The sequence below is a fragment of the Danio rerio genome, chromosome 7, assembly GCF_052040795.2.
Source record: "Danio rerio strain M-AB ecotype USA chromosome 7, GRCz13ab, whole genome shotgun sequence".
NCBI classification, from domain to species: Eukaryota; Metazoa; Chordata; class Actinopteri; order Cypriniformes; family Danionidae; genus Danio; species Danio rerio.
In genome coordinates, this window is record NC_141027.1 from 69,264,751 (window position 1) to 69,282,333 (window position 17,583).

The following is a 17,583-nucleotide window of genomic DNA, read 5'->3' on the forward strand; positions in this document are numbered from 1 at the left end:
ACACTGTAAGATCTCAGTTGTAATAATGTCAATCTGAAAGCACCAAAACAACTGACACCCAAGAAAACTCACCTGGAGTTTGACTTCATCCATCTTTCGCATATTTAGTAGCGTTCTGAAATGATACCTCAGGGCAAACATAAAAATCTGCAACAGTAATTTTTCAATAAATGTTTTGACATTTCCAGCACTGGTTCGACGTTGTCGCACTGATTGCATCATCAGATTCGACATCCCCATTGGTTCTTGGTTTGACGCTCATTGTAGTTGAAGTCACACTGTAGGAAAGCGCCTACAATCTTCTGACACTGCCAGAACTTAATTGGACGAAAAATCGCAATGGTAATTTCGCTGCTGTTGTTGAACATGTCAAAAAAACAATCAAAGACCACAGATTTCAGCCTAGTATTACAGGAATCTTTTAGGATTTTCCAAATTTGTCTTAGACAACCAAAATCGAGGCTCGGTGTGTGAGGGAAAAAATATCAGTTGATCATAAATCTTTCTTTAGCAATTCTGAGTTGATTCGCAAATGTTTTGAATTGAATCTGCATTCAAATTAGATTGTGATAAGCGTTGACATGCACAATTATGCAAGACCTTCATAATGCTGCAGAATTCGCTTAATTAGGACAAAAATGGACAAACTAAAGAAATTTTAAACAGTGGCCCGGTACTGCGCTTCATAAGCGGTGTCTGCTTTCAAATACCTGCTGCACCACAGAGCAAAACCTCGATTCGTCATAGATGCAGTGCTTCTCGACTATTATGCAACTGGCTATAGAATCACAACAGAGTGCATAACATGACGAATAACTTGATGCGTAGACATTGAATAAAGCAGAATTGTTTGTAACTCGCGACTTGTTCTTGTTCAAATGCACACAGTAAAAACTTGAATGAAAAAGGCAAGACAAAGTTTTGAGTCATACAAAGTTATAGAAAGTTTATTATTATTTTAAGTCAGTTTGATGTAAGTTGAGATGACCAGAAAAGTTTATTTCATTCAACTTAAAAATTGAAGGCAGCAAGAATTAAGGAAAGTGTTACAATGAAGGAAGCATTGTTAAAGCTTGGTGGTTCTGAACTAAAAGCAATTCTAACAGAAATTTTGATACCATTTTTATATGAACATTTCTGCTTTGAAAACATTTTTGTAAAAGGCTATCGATGGTATTAAAACTTCCGATTCAGTTGCCTATGGGAAAAATGATTAGGAATAGTAAACGGAAGAAAACGGTCAAACTAATTGCTTTACAAACAAGCGTGTCTGTGACTTTACAGATAAAGCAGAATAATATAATGAGAAAATATCATTTTGCAACATCAAGCAGACTAACAAGCTGTTTTGAATATCTAAAAATGAATAGAAGTAAATGAGACTGGAAATCCCGAGCTTCGGCCCACTCGTACACAAAGAATAAGGTCAATAAACAAACTAAAAAAAGTAATGGTTTCTTTTTGGAATAAGAATTTTTTTTAATATAATTTCTCTTTGTTATCTGGCATTTCAGTGTTACATTCTGAGCTTATAGCTTTGAACTTGAATAACTCAGTTAATAAAATACAGTTGTTGTTTTTTTAAGATGCCAGTACTTTTATACCAATTATTGAATTGCAATCTCAAACAACAGTATAAATTCTGGTTAACATACAAAGTTGCAAAGATGTATTTTCACAGTCAACGAAATAGGAAAAATTGTAGTTTAGGAAACATTTTAGAATTGAATTGACTTGAAGTGTCAAAAGATTCCCACACCTACTGTTGGTTAGTTCCAGTTATGGGAAGTTCATATTTATGGGTTTTAAAGTTTAAAGTCAGAATATCAGGTCAAATAATGCCGGTTAACTAAGATGGCCAAGTAGCTTCTCTGCATGCAATTCAGCTATGTGTTTAAATTCTACTGTTTTAAATCTGTATAAGTGATTTTACTTTGGTTTTAGTTTTAAAATTCCTTTAATACAGACTTGATTCATTCAACTTTGAAACTGTAAAATCCTATGAATTTCCCGCCCATAATTAAGATTTAGCAAAACATCAATTTCTGTTTTTCTTGTAACTGTTTTTAGTTTGTTTTTGACATGAATGTTGTATAAAACCTGGATTGAGCACCCTTACATCTAGGATGTAGTTTATTTTACACCCGTTTTAACAAATGATTGTAAGAAAATTGTTATGTTGCCTGTAGAACTGCTTGAGCAATAAATTAGTGCTTTTGGGTGCACATTCTTAATCCCATTATTACTAATAGGCTGACATTGCACTTGGGTCATATAAATGCATTAACCTGCTTTCCTTCATCAGAGTAACGTCTCAAATGTCTCATGCATAAATTGATTGTCATTCATCTCAGTTAGATTTTTGCCCTTTACACTGATTTCATTCTGCATGTAAACACATTAACCTGCTTACTGCCAGTTTATTGAAGAGCGCATATATGATATGTGACAGGAACACGTACTTACTGCTGATTTAAGCAAATCCAGATAGACCAAATATTCTGTCAAGGGAAGAGAAAAAGTACTGCAAACATGAATATTTCTTGCACCAAAGAAGTATAACAAGGTGTTCTCATCTTGTTCAGCAGAAGTAGAACTGGTTCAATCTAAAATCAAAATGTGACATCTTGAGAGGATAATATACGATCCGTTTAGACTTTTCCTAGGTGAAAACCAACATATATGAAATACTAAATTAATGTAAACACAGTGAGCATGTTTGCATGAACCCCAATAATCCGATTTTAATACGATTAACACAATAGATTAAGAGTCTACCATGTAAACAGTCATTTTTTGATGGCCTTTATACGATTAAAGTCATAATCAAACCAAACAAAAATTGAATTGAGACATGTGGAGTATGCCGATTTTAGTTGTATTATTGAAGTGCACTGCAAAGATTTTCGCCGCATATTGCGACAGCATAGTCTATAGACACACGGCTGGTTAACACTATTTTCTGTACCTACTGAGTCAGTAAAGGACCACAGACACCTGCATAATGCAATGCCGAGTTTTTTTTCCCCCATACGTCATGCGTGGCTAAATTCCATTAAAACTACACTCTTCCAGCAGTTCATACTCGCATCCAATAACTCGTTTGTCATGTGGGCATGCATGAAAATGACCTGAATGGAAGTGAAAATGCCAAACTGCAGTTAAAGTCGACAAATTAATAATGAAACACCCGAAATTAGATGAAACTCTGGAGGAAACGTGGATAGCATGGTGACGCAATTAAGTTAATCAAATTATGTGATCTAACATGTAAAACGAGATCATGAAAGGAACATTTAAAAAGCAAATCATGAAAACACCGGAATCATTTAGATAATCATTTATTGTCTTATTCAGATTAAGGCTAATAATTCGATTTCTGTGACTTGTAACGCAGAGATACCAATTAGCATGTGAACAGGGTCAACAGTTTTCTTAATTAATTTAGTTATTTCTGAACTTATTTTAGTTATCAACATATTGATATGAATGTTTAATTTTTTTATTATAAGGAAGAAATGGAATTGTAGTCATTTGCGTGTTTTCCTTTTCATTTTCTGGCATAGCTAATTTACAGGTGCTATAGGTGATTGCCAAAATGCTAATCGTTAGCATAATAGCTTTGAAAACAGTCCCTCCCTGCCGTCCAAAGTCACACCTCCTGAAATCCCGAATGCGCACATTAAAGATAACAACTAGACAACTCAATAGATCATGTCATTTGCCAGTTATCTTTGTAGTACTTTATAATTTTACAATTCTGAATGAAAAACTGTATTATATCTAGCACGTTTTCAGTTGTGTAGCAAACAAAACTAATGTGCAATATTTCATGCATGCCAGAATTGCTGGTCTCAGTCTCTCATGCGCATTGTCCTAAAGCGACTACTGTTTGCTTATTTGTTGGCGGCAGGAATAACACTTATTACTAAGCTATGCTTGCATGCTATTTGAGGCTGAATATTCAGAGTAGCATGATAAACAATATAGGGAGCGCATCACAGGTTGTGATTGTTCAAAAATGAACCAATGTGATAAGAATATAAAACCAACTTCACCTCAATAAAGCAGGCTAGGTGGAATAGCATTCTTATGTTTTGTTTTTAAACTAAATAAAAATCTACATTATCGATTCTGTAAAAGGTCCCTTATGAAACTGAAATATTCACATCAATCTATCGGAAGATTGCAGTGGCTGAACAACACTTCTGTGCATGTAACCCATTCGTAAACAACACAACCTACATCAGCTTTGCCTGACTAAAATAGTTTTAAAACATGACATTATCTGTCTAACAGAAATACTTCAGCCCTGGTGTCATCCTTCCTCCAGCGTGCAAACATAACTCCAATACTGATTCAGGATTTTAAAAAGTTTTGATTCAGCATTTGATTTTACTGCTGTCACTCTCTTGTGTACACATGAATATGGCGCACGTGCAAACAGTTGATCTGCATGAATGGTGTGCGCAGATGCACAAATGTACATTTGTCGACAGACAGTTTGGGCTACTTATCAGAATTATGAGAATTGTCGGCCCGACAAATTTTAATTGGATGAACATTTTTTAGTCTTATGCCTTACCCAAAGTAAAAATACATATAAACTCATTTACTTTAATTAGTACTATTGGAATGTGAAGAAACTTTCAATCAGCACAACAAAAACGGTTTCTAAAGACAATCACCTACTGGAACTTTTATATTAGTTTTTTAAATGATTGTTAAATAATGTTTCCTGTAGGACTATTAATGCAAACCAAAAGGCTAAAGCAATGCTTTGGAAAATGTTTTTTTATGAAAGAAGGAAATCTCCACTGTGAATAAGTACATTTGTGTTCCATTCATATATCTGTGAGTGTTTCTTTTTATGCTGTTTCTGGTTTGACTTTAGTAAGTTACTAAATTAAAGAGTCAGGATTCTGAAAAGAGTCTTTATAGCACAAGTTCTCTGATGTTTTAGTGATATATAATTTTCATTAGCATTTTTTTAATCATTGTTTCTTATAAACTAGTAGAATACATAATTAACATTCCTCAATATGCCTCTGTGTCATCTTGGCATTCAATACATTGTCTTACTGACACTGCATTGCATGACTTGTCACATCCACTAAGGATGCATACCTTAGATTTAAGCCAAAAATAAGGTATCCCGTAGGAGAGCATTATTTAGAGTGGCATTTGTGTCAGGAGCACAACTAGTAAAACAACAAATGTTGCCAAGGAAGCTCGCTAGGCTTTAAAACGATCATCCATCTTCCATGACTTACTGCAGATCAAGTTGTTGCTGAGTCGCAATGTCCTCTCCTGACTTCCTCGAATAAACAGTGCCGTGCATTATTTCAGCCAAAGCCCAGTGTGGAAATCTTATCTCGTGTGCTGCAACCTTTTATTTGCGGACAGACATATTGACTTGCTCATGTTTCAGCCCAATGCGTGAATCCCAGAATGGCAGGAGGTTAAGGGCAGACAGCTCTCGGTTCATGATGAAACAGTCAGAGGCAGATTGGAGCAATATTTCTAGGCATCACTCTGACACAAATCCCCTCTGCAGGACGCTGGAAGCGAACCAGGGTCGTGTTGGTGTGGCATCCACTCTCACAAGCCATGCATGCTGATGCCTCCAAATGTCAGCCCTAAATCTTCTGAAAGTTTATTGCTCTTGAAGTAGAGCCCAGAAAGCCCTCGCCCACAGACTATGAAAGGCTCGGTGCCAGCAAACACAACCATGCCAGACAGCAAGGCTCATATGCCAGTATCCTGATTCAACCCTCTTTCCAGGGCCACTTCAACAAGCTGTTGGATCAATGTGTGATTTTATTGCCAGAATTACCTGTTTAAGTAAAACATAGTTGATTGTGTCATTACCGTTTCTGTTTTCATTTGTGAACTTGGCTCGTCCTGGATTCCACCACGAGGTCAATGAAGTGTTTGCGTTTAATGTAAAAATCAGTCAAGCCTGCCTTTCAGAGTTTTTAGATTCTTGTTCTTTTAAAGAATCCATGAATTCCTTCCTTGAGGTTGTGTTAATGTTTCTTTTTCTGGTGTAATTTCCATCATCAAATCAAGAGAGAAAGGATTTATCACTGGACCAAAAATATGTTTCATTGTGAACCATGTTAGTTTTGCTAATTTAGTTTTTTAATCGTTAATTGCTTAAGGCTGGTTTATACTTCTGCGTCAAGTGTCCGCTGTAACCCATGGCACATGCAACGTGCGTAGCTGTGGATTTATACTTCAGCGAGCTTTCTCTGTTGGTCTGCATTAACACTTCCAAAACGCTAGTTGGCAGTGAGGTGTAAATGTTTCTCTGTGTCGAGTTTTTTCGCTGGTGTTTTGCTTTTCCTGAACACTTCCTGAATGTACAAGTGGCTCAAACTCACTCATTTTGAGGCAGGAACCGGCGGACGTGAACTTTAACTATGAGGTAAACACAAAACAAAACTTTCCATCCGGAGCTCTTTCACAGGACTCCACACTTGTAAACAATCACTCCATCGGGGTTGCGCCATTCGCATGGCTCTCGGTCTCGCCCAGACTCATCAGCGATACCAAGCCGACCAATCACAGAGCTTGCACTACGCGCCGTTGCAACGTGTAGTTACATTGTTTGAGAGGCGCACGTCAGCAACGCCGACGGCCACAGCATAGGGCTATGCGTCAACGCTGTAGCATACGTGTGCGTTTGACACAGAAGTATAAATCAGCCTTTAGGGACTATTTACACAGAACATGATCTTTGCATATAAAAACACAAGAAGCAACACTCAGGAATGGTTTTAATAAAAAGTGCGGAGTACTCCAAAAAGGTATCAGCAACTTAGCAACTGTTAACAGAAACTTGACACAGCCACATCACCCTGCAGCACAAGATACTAAGCAGGGCTGAGCCTGATCAGTACCCGGATGGTAGACCACATGGGAAAACTAGGTTGCTGTTGGAAATGGTGTTAGTGAGGACAGCAGGTGTTGCACAACCTGTGTGAGTCCTAATGCTTCAGTAAAGTGAAGGGGACACCATACTGTCAGTGAGAGCTGTCTTTCGGATGAGACGTTAAGCTGTAATCTTGACTCTCTGTGGTCATAAAAAAAAAATCCATGGCACCTGTTGTAAAGAGTAGAGGTGTAACCCCGATGTCCTGGCCAAATTCCCTCTATCGGCTCTTACTCATCATGCCATCCCAATCATCCCCATCCACCGAATTGGCTCTATCACTGTGGTGTGAAGAGACCACCCTAATGCTTGTGAAGTGCTTTGGATGTATGGCCATAGACATTAAATGCACTATATAAATACACAATACTTACTACTTACTTACTTGCAACACTTCCCCTCTGAGTTCGTCTGATTAGTCCACTGCATTGGAATTGACACTGTTTAACAGTTGAAGTTGTTTTAACTTAACACAGCATATACATAATTCCATTGGATCAATGCAAAAGTAGTGCATTGTAATGGAAAATCACATTTTGTGTGAGCCCTTAGATCGTCTTTACTGGTTCAAGCTGGTTTTCCTGCCTGTCAAGCTAAAAGTGCTGAAAATCAAGCAGGGTGGAAGCCTTTAGTGTAGCATTCAAAGTCCAATGTAGCAGGTTTTAATGGGGTGTAAGAGTGCAGCAGTGCACATGCTAAGCTTCTGTTTGCTCCACTCTGACTTCGGAAGGGCAATGAAGGTGAAATGCTGGCCATTTAGCCTCATTTAGCCTGGGTTCAGACAGGTGGCCAGAGGACCACTAATGACTGCAAGTGAAATAGGAAGGGGCCCCACTAATGTGCTCTTCAACTGACCTCCATTGACATTTTTCAAAGGAACAGTCATGATTTCAGCTCTCGCATTCAAATGCCCACTCGGTGAAGTTTGGCTTGGTGGAAAACTGACAAAGGCTTTTTTTGTCAGTAAATAAAAACATTAAAAAGCAATGTTTTACCAAATATTGAATTTTTTATGTTTACATAAACATTTAGATGGTTATATGAAAGTCTGACTGAAGCTATGTCAAGGTTACACAACATTATGCAGTCTCTCCTGAGCGGTTAAGGTCATACATTTGTAATGTAATATGGATTTTGCTTGCTATTGTGGTAGTGAAAAATCTTAGAAACATCCAGCACTTACCTGTCCAAGATTCTGTAGCAAAGCCTATGAATCACTGCCAGACACAAGCATTTTCATTTGCTTCAGCTGTTTTCACACAATTGCAAAACCATTTGCAGAGGCGGCTCACAGCACTGCAAAGTCAGATGGAGGACACCATCAAACAATTTTCCTCCCAGAAACGACACACTCTGCTTCTTACAGCTTTTAGCTGGTGCAATCATGAAGTACACCATAAAAATAGCAGCAATTCTTTGAGAGTGCTGGCCTTAGAGAACCTCCATATTAACTGTGTAAATGGAAATTGTGACTTCTGCTAGGAATGAAATGGATGTGCAGACAAATTAATGTGCTCCCAATCAGCAAAGGTTGTCATAACTATATAGTGTAACTTTGAATGAAACCTCTAAACAAAATAGAGATAAACCCAAATTATTATTAAGGGTCCTTTTTGTTTTTATTCTTTTAAAGGAATGCTGGTAGTCAATGTTACTTGGCGGAACAAAACATATGTCGGAACACTGTTGGATTGTACCCGTCATGACTGGGCTCCTCCAAGGTATGTAAAATGTTTTGAGTTCTTGTTTCTGATTGTCAGTATTCCTCCTTTCCTCCCACACCACTCTCTCATACTCCCTCTGGAATAGCAGTAAACCAGGTGCATCTCAACATAACCGTTACACACGAGGTACAGAATTAAAAAGAGACACCATCAGGTGATAAGTCTAGAATGAATTGATTTATAATTAGAATATTCAGATTTATTTATTTGTTGTTGATTAGTGACCTTATATTATTCACAATAATGTATTAGTGCAGGGGTGGCCAATCCTGTTCCTGGAGATCTACCTTCCTGCAGATTTCAGTTGCTACCCATATCAAACACACCTGAACCAATTAATTAGGACCTGAACACCTCGTGATAATTACAGGCAGGTGTGTTTGATATGGGTTGCAACTGAAATCTGCAGGAAGGTGGCTCTCCAGGAACAGGGTTGGCCACCCCTGTATTAGTGGAATTAAATGTTAAAATGTTAGTAGTTCTGTATTGGCTTTGTAGTTAGTAGTTTCCGATATTAGTAACAAATCTGCACTTACTGTTAGTTATTTCACAGTTTAGACTAACTAAAAATGTTCTTTACATATTACAGTCTAATATATTTACACAAATTACATTTATCTTCCTTATTTTCCATTAAGGTTTTGTGAATCTCCCACAAGTGACCTAGAAATGAGAAATGGACGTGGCCGAGGTAAAAGAATGCGACCCAATAGCAACACCCCAGTCAACGAGAACAGCAACTCGTCTGATAACAAGGGCAGCAACAACAGCAAGACAAGAGCAAGTTCCAATAGCAAGGGTCGGCGTGGAAGCCAAAACTCCTCTGAGCGCAGAACTCCCCCCAATAGCAACACAGAAGACATAAAAGCCAGTCCATCCTCAGCCAGTAAGCGCAAAAGCAAGCCTGCATCAGACATGGAGCCCAACTCCAGCTCAGAGGATTCTAAAGGCAACAAACGTATGCGCACAAATTCAAATGGTGGAATGACCTCCTCTGCACTCCCAATTCCCATCATCAAAACGGAGTCCCTTCCTCCTCCTTTAGACCGTACCTGTCCCTCACCAGTACTGATTGATTGCCCACATCCTAACTGTAACAAGAAGTACAAGCACATCAATGGGCTGAAGTATCATCAAGCTCGTGCTCATAATGATGACGATGTTAAGTTGGACATGGATGGAGACAGTGAATATGGGGAAGAATCTTCTCTCCACCCTGAGCCAGGAAGTTGCAATGGAGCTTCGATTACGCAGAAAGGCTCTCTTTCCCCAGCAAGATCTGTCACACCTAAAGGAAGAGGATTTGATGCTCAAAGTCCATCTCCTTCTCCTGGAAAGTTTGGCTCCAAGTCAAAGAAAAAGAATGGTGACACTGAAGCAGACGTTTGCAGCACATCCATGGAAGTTTGTGAGGACGGACCTTGTGTCACTGCGGATGAGGCTAGCAATGATGGAATGGAGGACAGAAAGTCCAAAAAGCCAAACAGCAATGTGAAGTCTGAGAAGATGTCCCAGAAGAACATGAAATCCTCCAGGAACATGGCTCCATCAATCCCTTCTCAGCAGATGTACTCTCTACAGCCAACATCATTCAGTGGTGGAAGCCCCAACCACCCTCCTGTTATGGCCAATATGCTGCAAGGCATACCCAAGAGTCCCCAACTGAAAGGCATACAGTCAAAGTTAGGTGCACCAGGGGACTCATCGCCAATTAATCCAGCTTTGAGCAGCTCCAAGGATAAAAAGAAAAAGGACAAGAAAAAGAAAGATTTGGCCAAGGATGCAGACAGTCCTAAGCTCCCAGGGAAAAGTGGGAAAACTGAAGAGGGGAAAAGTCCATACTCTGAGTCCTCTGACCCAGGAAACAGGAGTGAGGGTCATCTCAATGGCTCCTCAGACCCTCATCAAAGCCGCCTTGCTAGCATGAAAGCAGAGGCAGATAAAATATACAGTTTCACAGATAATGCTCCCAGTCCATCTATTGGGGTAGCCAGTCGTGTGGATAGCAGTGGACAGCCTCTCACTCCCCTGCATGTTGTCACCCAGAATGGGGCTGATAGCTCCTCTGTGAAAACAAACAGCCCTGCATACTCTGACATATCTGATGCCGGAGAGGATGGTGAAGGCAAGGTAGAAGGAGTCAAAGTCAAGACAGAAGATCAGTCAAGCAGGGACGGTGCCAAGAAAGCACTCTTTCCCTCTCAGGCATCCTCTAAGGAATCTTCATATTATCCTGGCTATGACAACTACTACTCTCCCAGTTACTCTCACCCTAGCCCCGGTGGTGCCACTGCAGGTGGACCTCTACCGGATGGGCAAGCTGTGAAACTAAAGAAGGAAGAGGAGCAAGAATTGGTGGAGGAGAAGGTGAAAGTGGACATGCAGGATGAGCGCAAAGCTGAGGTTGCCTCAAGTCAGCCGCACCAACAGCAGCAAGCCTCTGTCATTCAGCAACGATCCAATATGTACATGCAGCCACTTTACTACAACCAGTACTACGTTCCCCAATATGGATACCCTGACCAGGTTTATCATAACCACCTCATGAACACTAATCCAACCTACAGGCAGCAGTATGAGGAAAGGCAGAGACTTATGGCTGAGCAGCATAGGTCTGCTGAAAAGAAGCCAGATTCAGGTTTAAAGGACAGGGAATCCTCTCTAAAGGAGGACTGGAAACAGAAGGGGCCTGTTCCTCCAGGCCTAACAAAAGCCCCCAGCCTTTCAGACCTAGGAAAGCCACAGGCCCCTGGCAAACAGAGAGACACTTCCTCTGAAGCTGCCAAGTCAGTCATCATCCCTAAAGGGGAGGAGACCAAGCTGCAGCCACAGCAGGCCGAGGGGCTTAAAATGAAGCTCAGTGAAGCTGGCCATCATGGAAAGGATGACTCAAAGGCAAGTGTGGAGTCTGCCAGGCTGGGTATGGAGCAAGCCATGTGGTATAGACAGGTGAGGCAAATATTTGATTCTTAAGGTAAAAGCCTGTACAGTTAACATGCTGGAGGGATAATTCACTCACGAATGAAAAATTACTCATTTTTCAGACCTTCATGTTGTAATGGAGGGTGTTCAAAAGGACCAAAACAAGTGCACTTAAAGTCTTATTTATAATGCAAGACTCATTGGTCTTTGTGTGTTATTGTGACCATTTAAATTAAATTAAAGATCACATATTTCAGAGTTTTAAACTGATTTATCATCTCTCAAAATCAGTTTTATCATCTCTGTTACTTCTTTGTTTCAGTACCCTGACAGTCAGAGACCACCAGATGACGACCGAGATCGGGAACGGGAGCGGGACAGAAAAGGCAAAGAGGAGAGGTCTAGGCAGAAAGACAGTAGCTCCAAAGAAGATAATAAAGATGTAGTTGATGTTTCGTGTCCTCCGAGCATTGAGGACCAGCGAAGTGGAGGGAAAGATCCCCGGCCCAATCCCCACATACCTTTCGGCTCCCCTTTGGCACAGCACCAACCCTACCTGCATTACATGCATGGATATCCTTTTGGGCAAAGCTATGATCCCAACCATCCTGGATACAGAGGCATGTCCTCCATGATGAACTATCCGGGTAAGACAAACAACAATCTCTAAATGGTGACTTGTATCAATGAAAATGAACATTGTTTACCTGTTCCTGAACTTCATGCTTTTTATTATTGGTGTATGGTTTGGCCAGTAACATACTGTATGCAAGTACAAAATTTGGATTGCTTGGAAGACACATTTTGAGTATGCAGTCTCAACCTCTGTACTCAAGATGTCAGTAAAGTTACTTTAAAGTATGAGTGCTGTTAAGCCTAAAGTATTATTATTTAGGTTACTAACAACAGTTTCACCTCTCATAGTTGACCCAATGCCCACTATATTGCCCCTTGTGGCAAATTGAGAGTACAACACATATTTGCATTTCGTAAAACATTTTTAACATATTTTGGAACAATGAAATGCAAAATCAACTTGATTAAGTGAAAGCGTTGGCATTCCTGCAACCTGCATAAAGTATGTTTGGGGCCTTAATGTGCATTTTAAGCGCATAATGGCAGTAGAAACACACTATGGTCTCCTTATCTTTAGGGTCCTATCTGCCAGCGGGATACCCTTTTTCGCCTTATGGCAGTAAAATGATCAGTGGAGAAGAGGGAGAGAAATCTCGCTCAAGCCCCACAGTCAGCAGCAAGTCGGCTTCAGAGTCCAAAGCACTGGACATATTACACCAACACGCCAATCAGTACAAGAGCAAATCGCCCACCGTTGCTGACAAGCCCTCCCATGAAAGGGAGCGAGGACTAGGTGACCGAGAGCGGGAAAGAGAAAGAGATCGAGAGAGGGAGCGAGAAATCGATAGACCTCGATCATCTCCCTCCCAACGCATAATGGCACCCCACCACCACCTAGGCTATCCCCTTGTAGCCGGGCAGTACGATCTGTCTTATGCCACAGGTCAGCAGTTTAGTACTCTTTCACAGTAACTTCAAATGAAAAGATTAGCACTGAGCTAAACTTACAATCTGTTGGACAACAGTATCTATGATTAAATGAATTGTTATATATTTTTAATGGTATAGAATATGTTTATGTAGGTGTATAGTGTATTTTGGCCTTGTGTTAAAAGGATTTTTTTTTCATAAGGTTTTTTTTAATTAGGCTCATTTTAAAACTCACCTCGAGTTAAACAGTTGAGTTTAACCCTTTTTTGATCTATTCATCTGATCTCCGGATCTGGTGAGGACACTTTTAGCTATAGCATAGATCTTTACACCAAAATGAGTTCCTAAACATATTGGCCTACAAAATGACAACTTTTCAATTTCTTTAGTCTAAGTAAATGATGCAACTACAAAAGTGTCAAGCTTTAAATAGAAAATTTTTTTAAACTTAAGACATTTTTGTGTGCTGTCTAATCTTATTTAATGATTTATGCTAAGCTAAGCTAAGCTAAAAGTGCTTCTACCAGACCTGAAGATCAACTGACTGGATTTAAAAAGAGTTAAAGTCAACTGTTTAATTCTAGGGCACTTCGAAAGAAGTGTTCTTTTAATAATGGTGTTAATAGAAGTTCTGTATCACACTGATGAAATGTATTTAAAATATATTCAGTAAGGAGATGGCTAATGTTAACCATGCATTTCTTAATGAAATTTAAATGCTTCATCTGAAGTGTTTAGGGTGGGAAAAAAAGCAACAAATTATTGCTGCTATAAAACTATGTCAATTCCACAAGGAAACGCTGAGAGTAAACAACATCTTTACTGAATGTTCCCTTAATTGCAGGCCTTTCATCGTCAGCGATTGTTGCCAGTCAGCAAGCCTCAGCCCCTTCCCTGTACCCACCAGCACGGAGGTGAGAATGGTAAGACAAACAAAGATCAAGCAATGTCATAAAGAGGGTTGAATTGTGGTCAAACAAAGAGTACATTACACAAATTGCTGTAAATGATAGCATCGGTATGTCCCCATTTCAGCATATAATGTGTAACTTAAAAGCTTTTTATTGTTCCATTTGCTCTGAGGCCTTGCAGTTTAAAGATTCTGTAGACCTCAGGCTGTTTTAGGGGATTATGACTGGTATGAACTCCTAGATTAAGGCTAGTGTTTTGAGGACAGTAGTTCTTTCCAGGATCGTTTTGGCAAATGAGGCCTATACTGGCCTCTGGTGGACAAACTTTGTATAGCATTAAGAAGACGAAGATTTCTCTGTTAAAGTCAGGGGTGTCCAAACTCAGTCCTGGAGGGCCAGTGTCCTGCACAGTTTAGCTCCAACTTCCTTCAACACACCTACCTGGAAGATTAACACTTAGAAAGAACTTGATTAGCCTTTTCAAGTGCGTCTAATTGGGGTTGAAACTAAAATATGCAGGGCACCAGCCCTCCAGGACCAAGTTTGGGCACCACTGGGTTAAGGCATGGTCATAATAAATATAGCACAATAGCTATAAAATAATAAATACATTTATTAATTTAAATAAATACATTTTTAATTAAATAAAATAAATTAATAGATATGTTTATTTAAATTAAATAAATGTTTACTTAATATTTTTTAAATAACTATTAACATGATTTATTATTAATCATATACAATTGTCACTCTATAAATTAAATTATAATTCTTAACTGTAAAGATGCCTTTCGTAGATGAGAATGGGGCATACGGTATCTATATTTGAAGATGTGTGGCATCTAAAATGTATGAACACCCCTTCTCTAACCAGTTGTTTCTTGTGTTTTCTTTCTGCCTTTAGGGAAACCTGATTGTCTCGCCGTTCTTTACAAATAATCATGTGACTGGATCACATGGGGAAGTATATGGAGCTCATTTAGACATCAGTTGAATGGTGTTTCTATATTTTTAGTTCTTCTGCCGGAATGTGTGGCAGATTGATGTTTTCCTAGTATCTGTACCTCGTACCCCACTATAGACTGTGAGACCAGGTTCAAAGCCATCCCGCCCTGCTCAAAGCCCAGCTGGCCACTGAACTAAGCCTGTGAACCGGTGCGAAATGATCGAAAAAGCAAAGGACTTGTCATTCCGCTCACCCGACACAGGATGGAGGCCAGACAAGAGGCAAGGACTCGAGGGGACACATAAGAACACAAAGACTGAAAATAGTTTTATCACACTGAGATAACTAAAGTTGTTTCCCTTTTTTTATTTTAGTCTGCATCCTCACTTGAAAACCAATCAAACGACAACAGAAACAAAAAGATTTTTGAATTGTACTCCACAAGTGAAAGCTGCGGATAATAATCTAGCATTGTCTCATATCTCCGTCTTTCTGCCAGTGGTTCCTAAACGGTTCTCACTGCCACATGCCTCAAGACTGCTATTTTTTCCTTTTATATGACTCCTTTCTCTAGCATCATTGGTTCCGTGTAGCAAAAAACGATCAATCGTACATTCGATAAGTTATAGCACTCAGCTTAAGATGCATACTAAGTTTTCCTAACGCTAAGCCACACCATCAAACTAGCATATCGAAGAAATCATCCTGTATCAGTTTAAAAAATTTCGCGACTGCTTTCAGCGAGACATTTCATATTGCGAAATCTAATTTTAGCGAGCACTGTGTTGCCAGTTTTTCTCCAAAACATCACTGGCGGAGGTCCGTTTACTCCAGGGAACCTTTCTTAGATTTCACTTGGTTATCCTTCAACTCGAATCCAAACATCCTCCTTACCTCATCACTAACAGAATTTCCCATTTATTACTATGGTTCTTGAAAAAAAAAAGTGGATGTTCGTTAACGTGGCAAGGTATAGTAAGTTGTTTTAGCCAGACGCTTACGTGGTGGCCGTTCTGCTACAGCGGTTATGGGGTGCGTGACACCAGAGGCCCAGTAGTTTTGTTCTAATTGTTCTGAAGTTCTTGCATGGGGCCGCTCTATCCCTGAACACTTATCGTGAAAGTGTCGTGATAATCTCCAGCGTGTTTTTCTGAAACCAAGTGAGCGTTTGACCCCCAAAACATGCTTTCATAGCCCATCATGCTCTGTGTATTTCACGTGTCGTTCAGCATGGTGTATACTATAGCACTAGAAATGTGACTTTGAACAGTGTCTCCTCAGGCAACGCAAACTTCGGGTTTGCACCAAACGCTGTCGATATTCTTGGTTGCGCACACTATGTGATGTCTGTATATGATGTACAGAAGGGACTGTTTTAAACTGCAATCAAGAAACCATCCGATTACGTAGATGTTTTGTTTGGGAATCTGTCACTAGGGTGTTTTTTTTTTCTTCTTCTCCTCCATAGCTTTTAATTGGCTTGCTGTCACAATGCTTGCTGTTTTTTTTTTTTAAACATTCGATATGTCTGTGAAACTTTTCGAAGAGTCTCTCAATCCAAAACTGGTTGCAGCTCTCAGTGGATCTCAGGCAGTTTGCTTTCTGCTGAAAATGCTGTTTTTTTTGGGTCATGTTTTCACACTAAGTGATTCAAGCTGGTGGATTTTAACAGGCTCTGTTGGAACGAGAAGGACAGACAGGTGTTCTGGGGATTACGTTGACTCATCCGCTCCCTCTCATGCCTAAAGTCGCAACGAAAAACGCAAACTACAGGAGTGAAGCACTATGGTACACCGAATACTGAGAGAAAGAGGGTTTTTACATTACACGTCTGAATTCATCGGTATGCCATTTGATTTTAGGGCTCGTGGGGATGCTCAGACAACTCTTTGGAACACATCATGGTTTTTTATTTGTAAGTTATGAAAGATTTTCAGTAAAGGTCGTGAAAGTTGTCTGTGCGTTTAGTTTCAAATGGTGCTCCGTCAACACACTTTGATTTGATTTGGAAAGAGGATGCAGTGCACTCTTGCATGCTTTTGCGTCATTTTCACTGCAGACTACCAACCCTTTCCTGTCGCGCTTCATCCCAAGCGTCTCTCGAAAGACAATTTATTATCACCAAGTGTCAGGCCCCGGTACTTAAAGAATGTTTACATTTTTTTTAATGGCTTTGTTTGGAATATTTTTGGCTGTATCACCCAATTCCTCCTGTTCTCTCTCGGACTGTTCTCTTATGTAAAGTGTACATTACCACGTTTCTTTTTTTTATACAATACTGTAACTTGCCTTTGTACATTTAGGCAAAAAAAAATAAATCTTTTTATGAGACAATCACATCTTTCCTTGCTTCGCTCTGTTTGTTTCCATTTTAGTCATCTGTTGTCTTTTTAAAGGGATAGTTTACCCAGAAATGTAAATTCTCTGATCTTTTACTCATTCTTCATTTGTTCCAAACCTGTTTGAGTTTGTGGTAACACTTTATTTTAATTGTGCCTATTGCACATTATGTTGACTACATGCTAATTACTTCTCATTTAAGTATTAGTAGACTGTCTACATAATATGATACTGCTCCTTCAACAGACATTTATCTGACTCTAGGAAAATTTGCAAGCACATTTTAACTTACACTAA

The 17,583-nt window shown here is 39.5% G+C and overlaps 1 protein-coding gene and 1 long non-coding RNA gene across 5 annotated transcripts in view; one reads left to right on the forward strand and one right to left on the reverse strand.

Moving 5' to 3' along the window:
* The window catches only part of znf609b (zinc finger protein 609b), a 108,865-nt gene extending 91,582 nt beyond the window's left edge, over window positions 1-17,283 (forward strand). The window contains exons 4-9 of one of the 4 annotated variants that reach the window (XM_087259421.1): window positions 8,571-8,658; window positions 9,300-11,610; window positions 11,906-12,230; window positions 12,737-13,102; window positions 13,934-14,003; window positions 14,905-17,283. In XM_087259421.1, coding sequence (XP_087115547.1) covers window positions 8,571-8,658; window positions 9,300-11,610; window positions 11,906-12,230; window positions 12,737-13,102; window positions 13,934-14,003; window positions 14,905-14,914 — 3,170 coding nt within the window. In that variant the 3' untranslated portion in view covers window positions 14,915-17,283. 4 annotated transcript variants of the gene reach the window in all.
* Window positions 924-10,401, reverse strand: LOC147843257 (uncharacterized). The gene is made up of 3 exons (XR_015496433.1): window positions 9,103-10,401; window positions 2,658-8,721; window positions 924-2,524 (listed from the first exon to the last, which is right to left on the reverse strand). It is a non-coding gene; the product is annotated as an uncharacterized LOC147843257 (long non-coding RNA).
* Window positions 17,284-17,583: the final 300 nt, after the last annotated feature.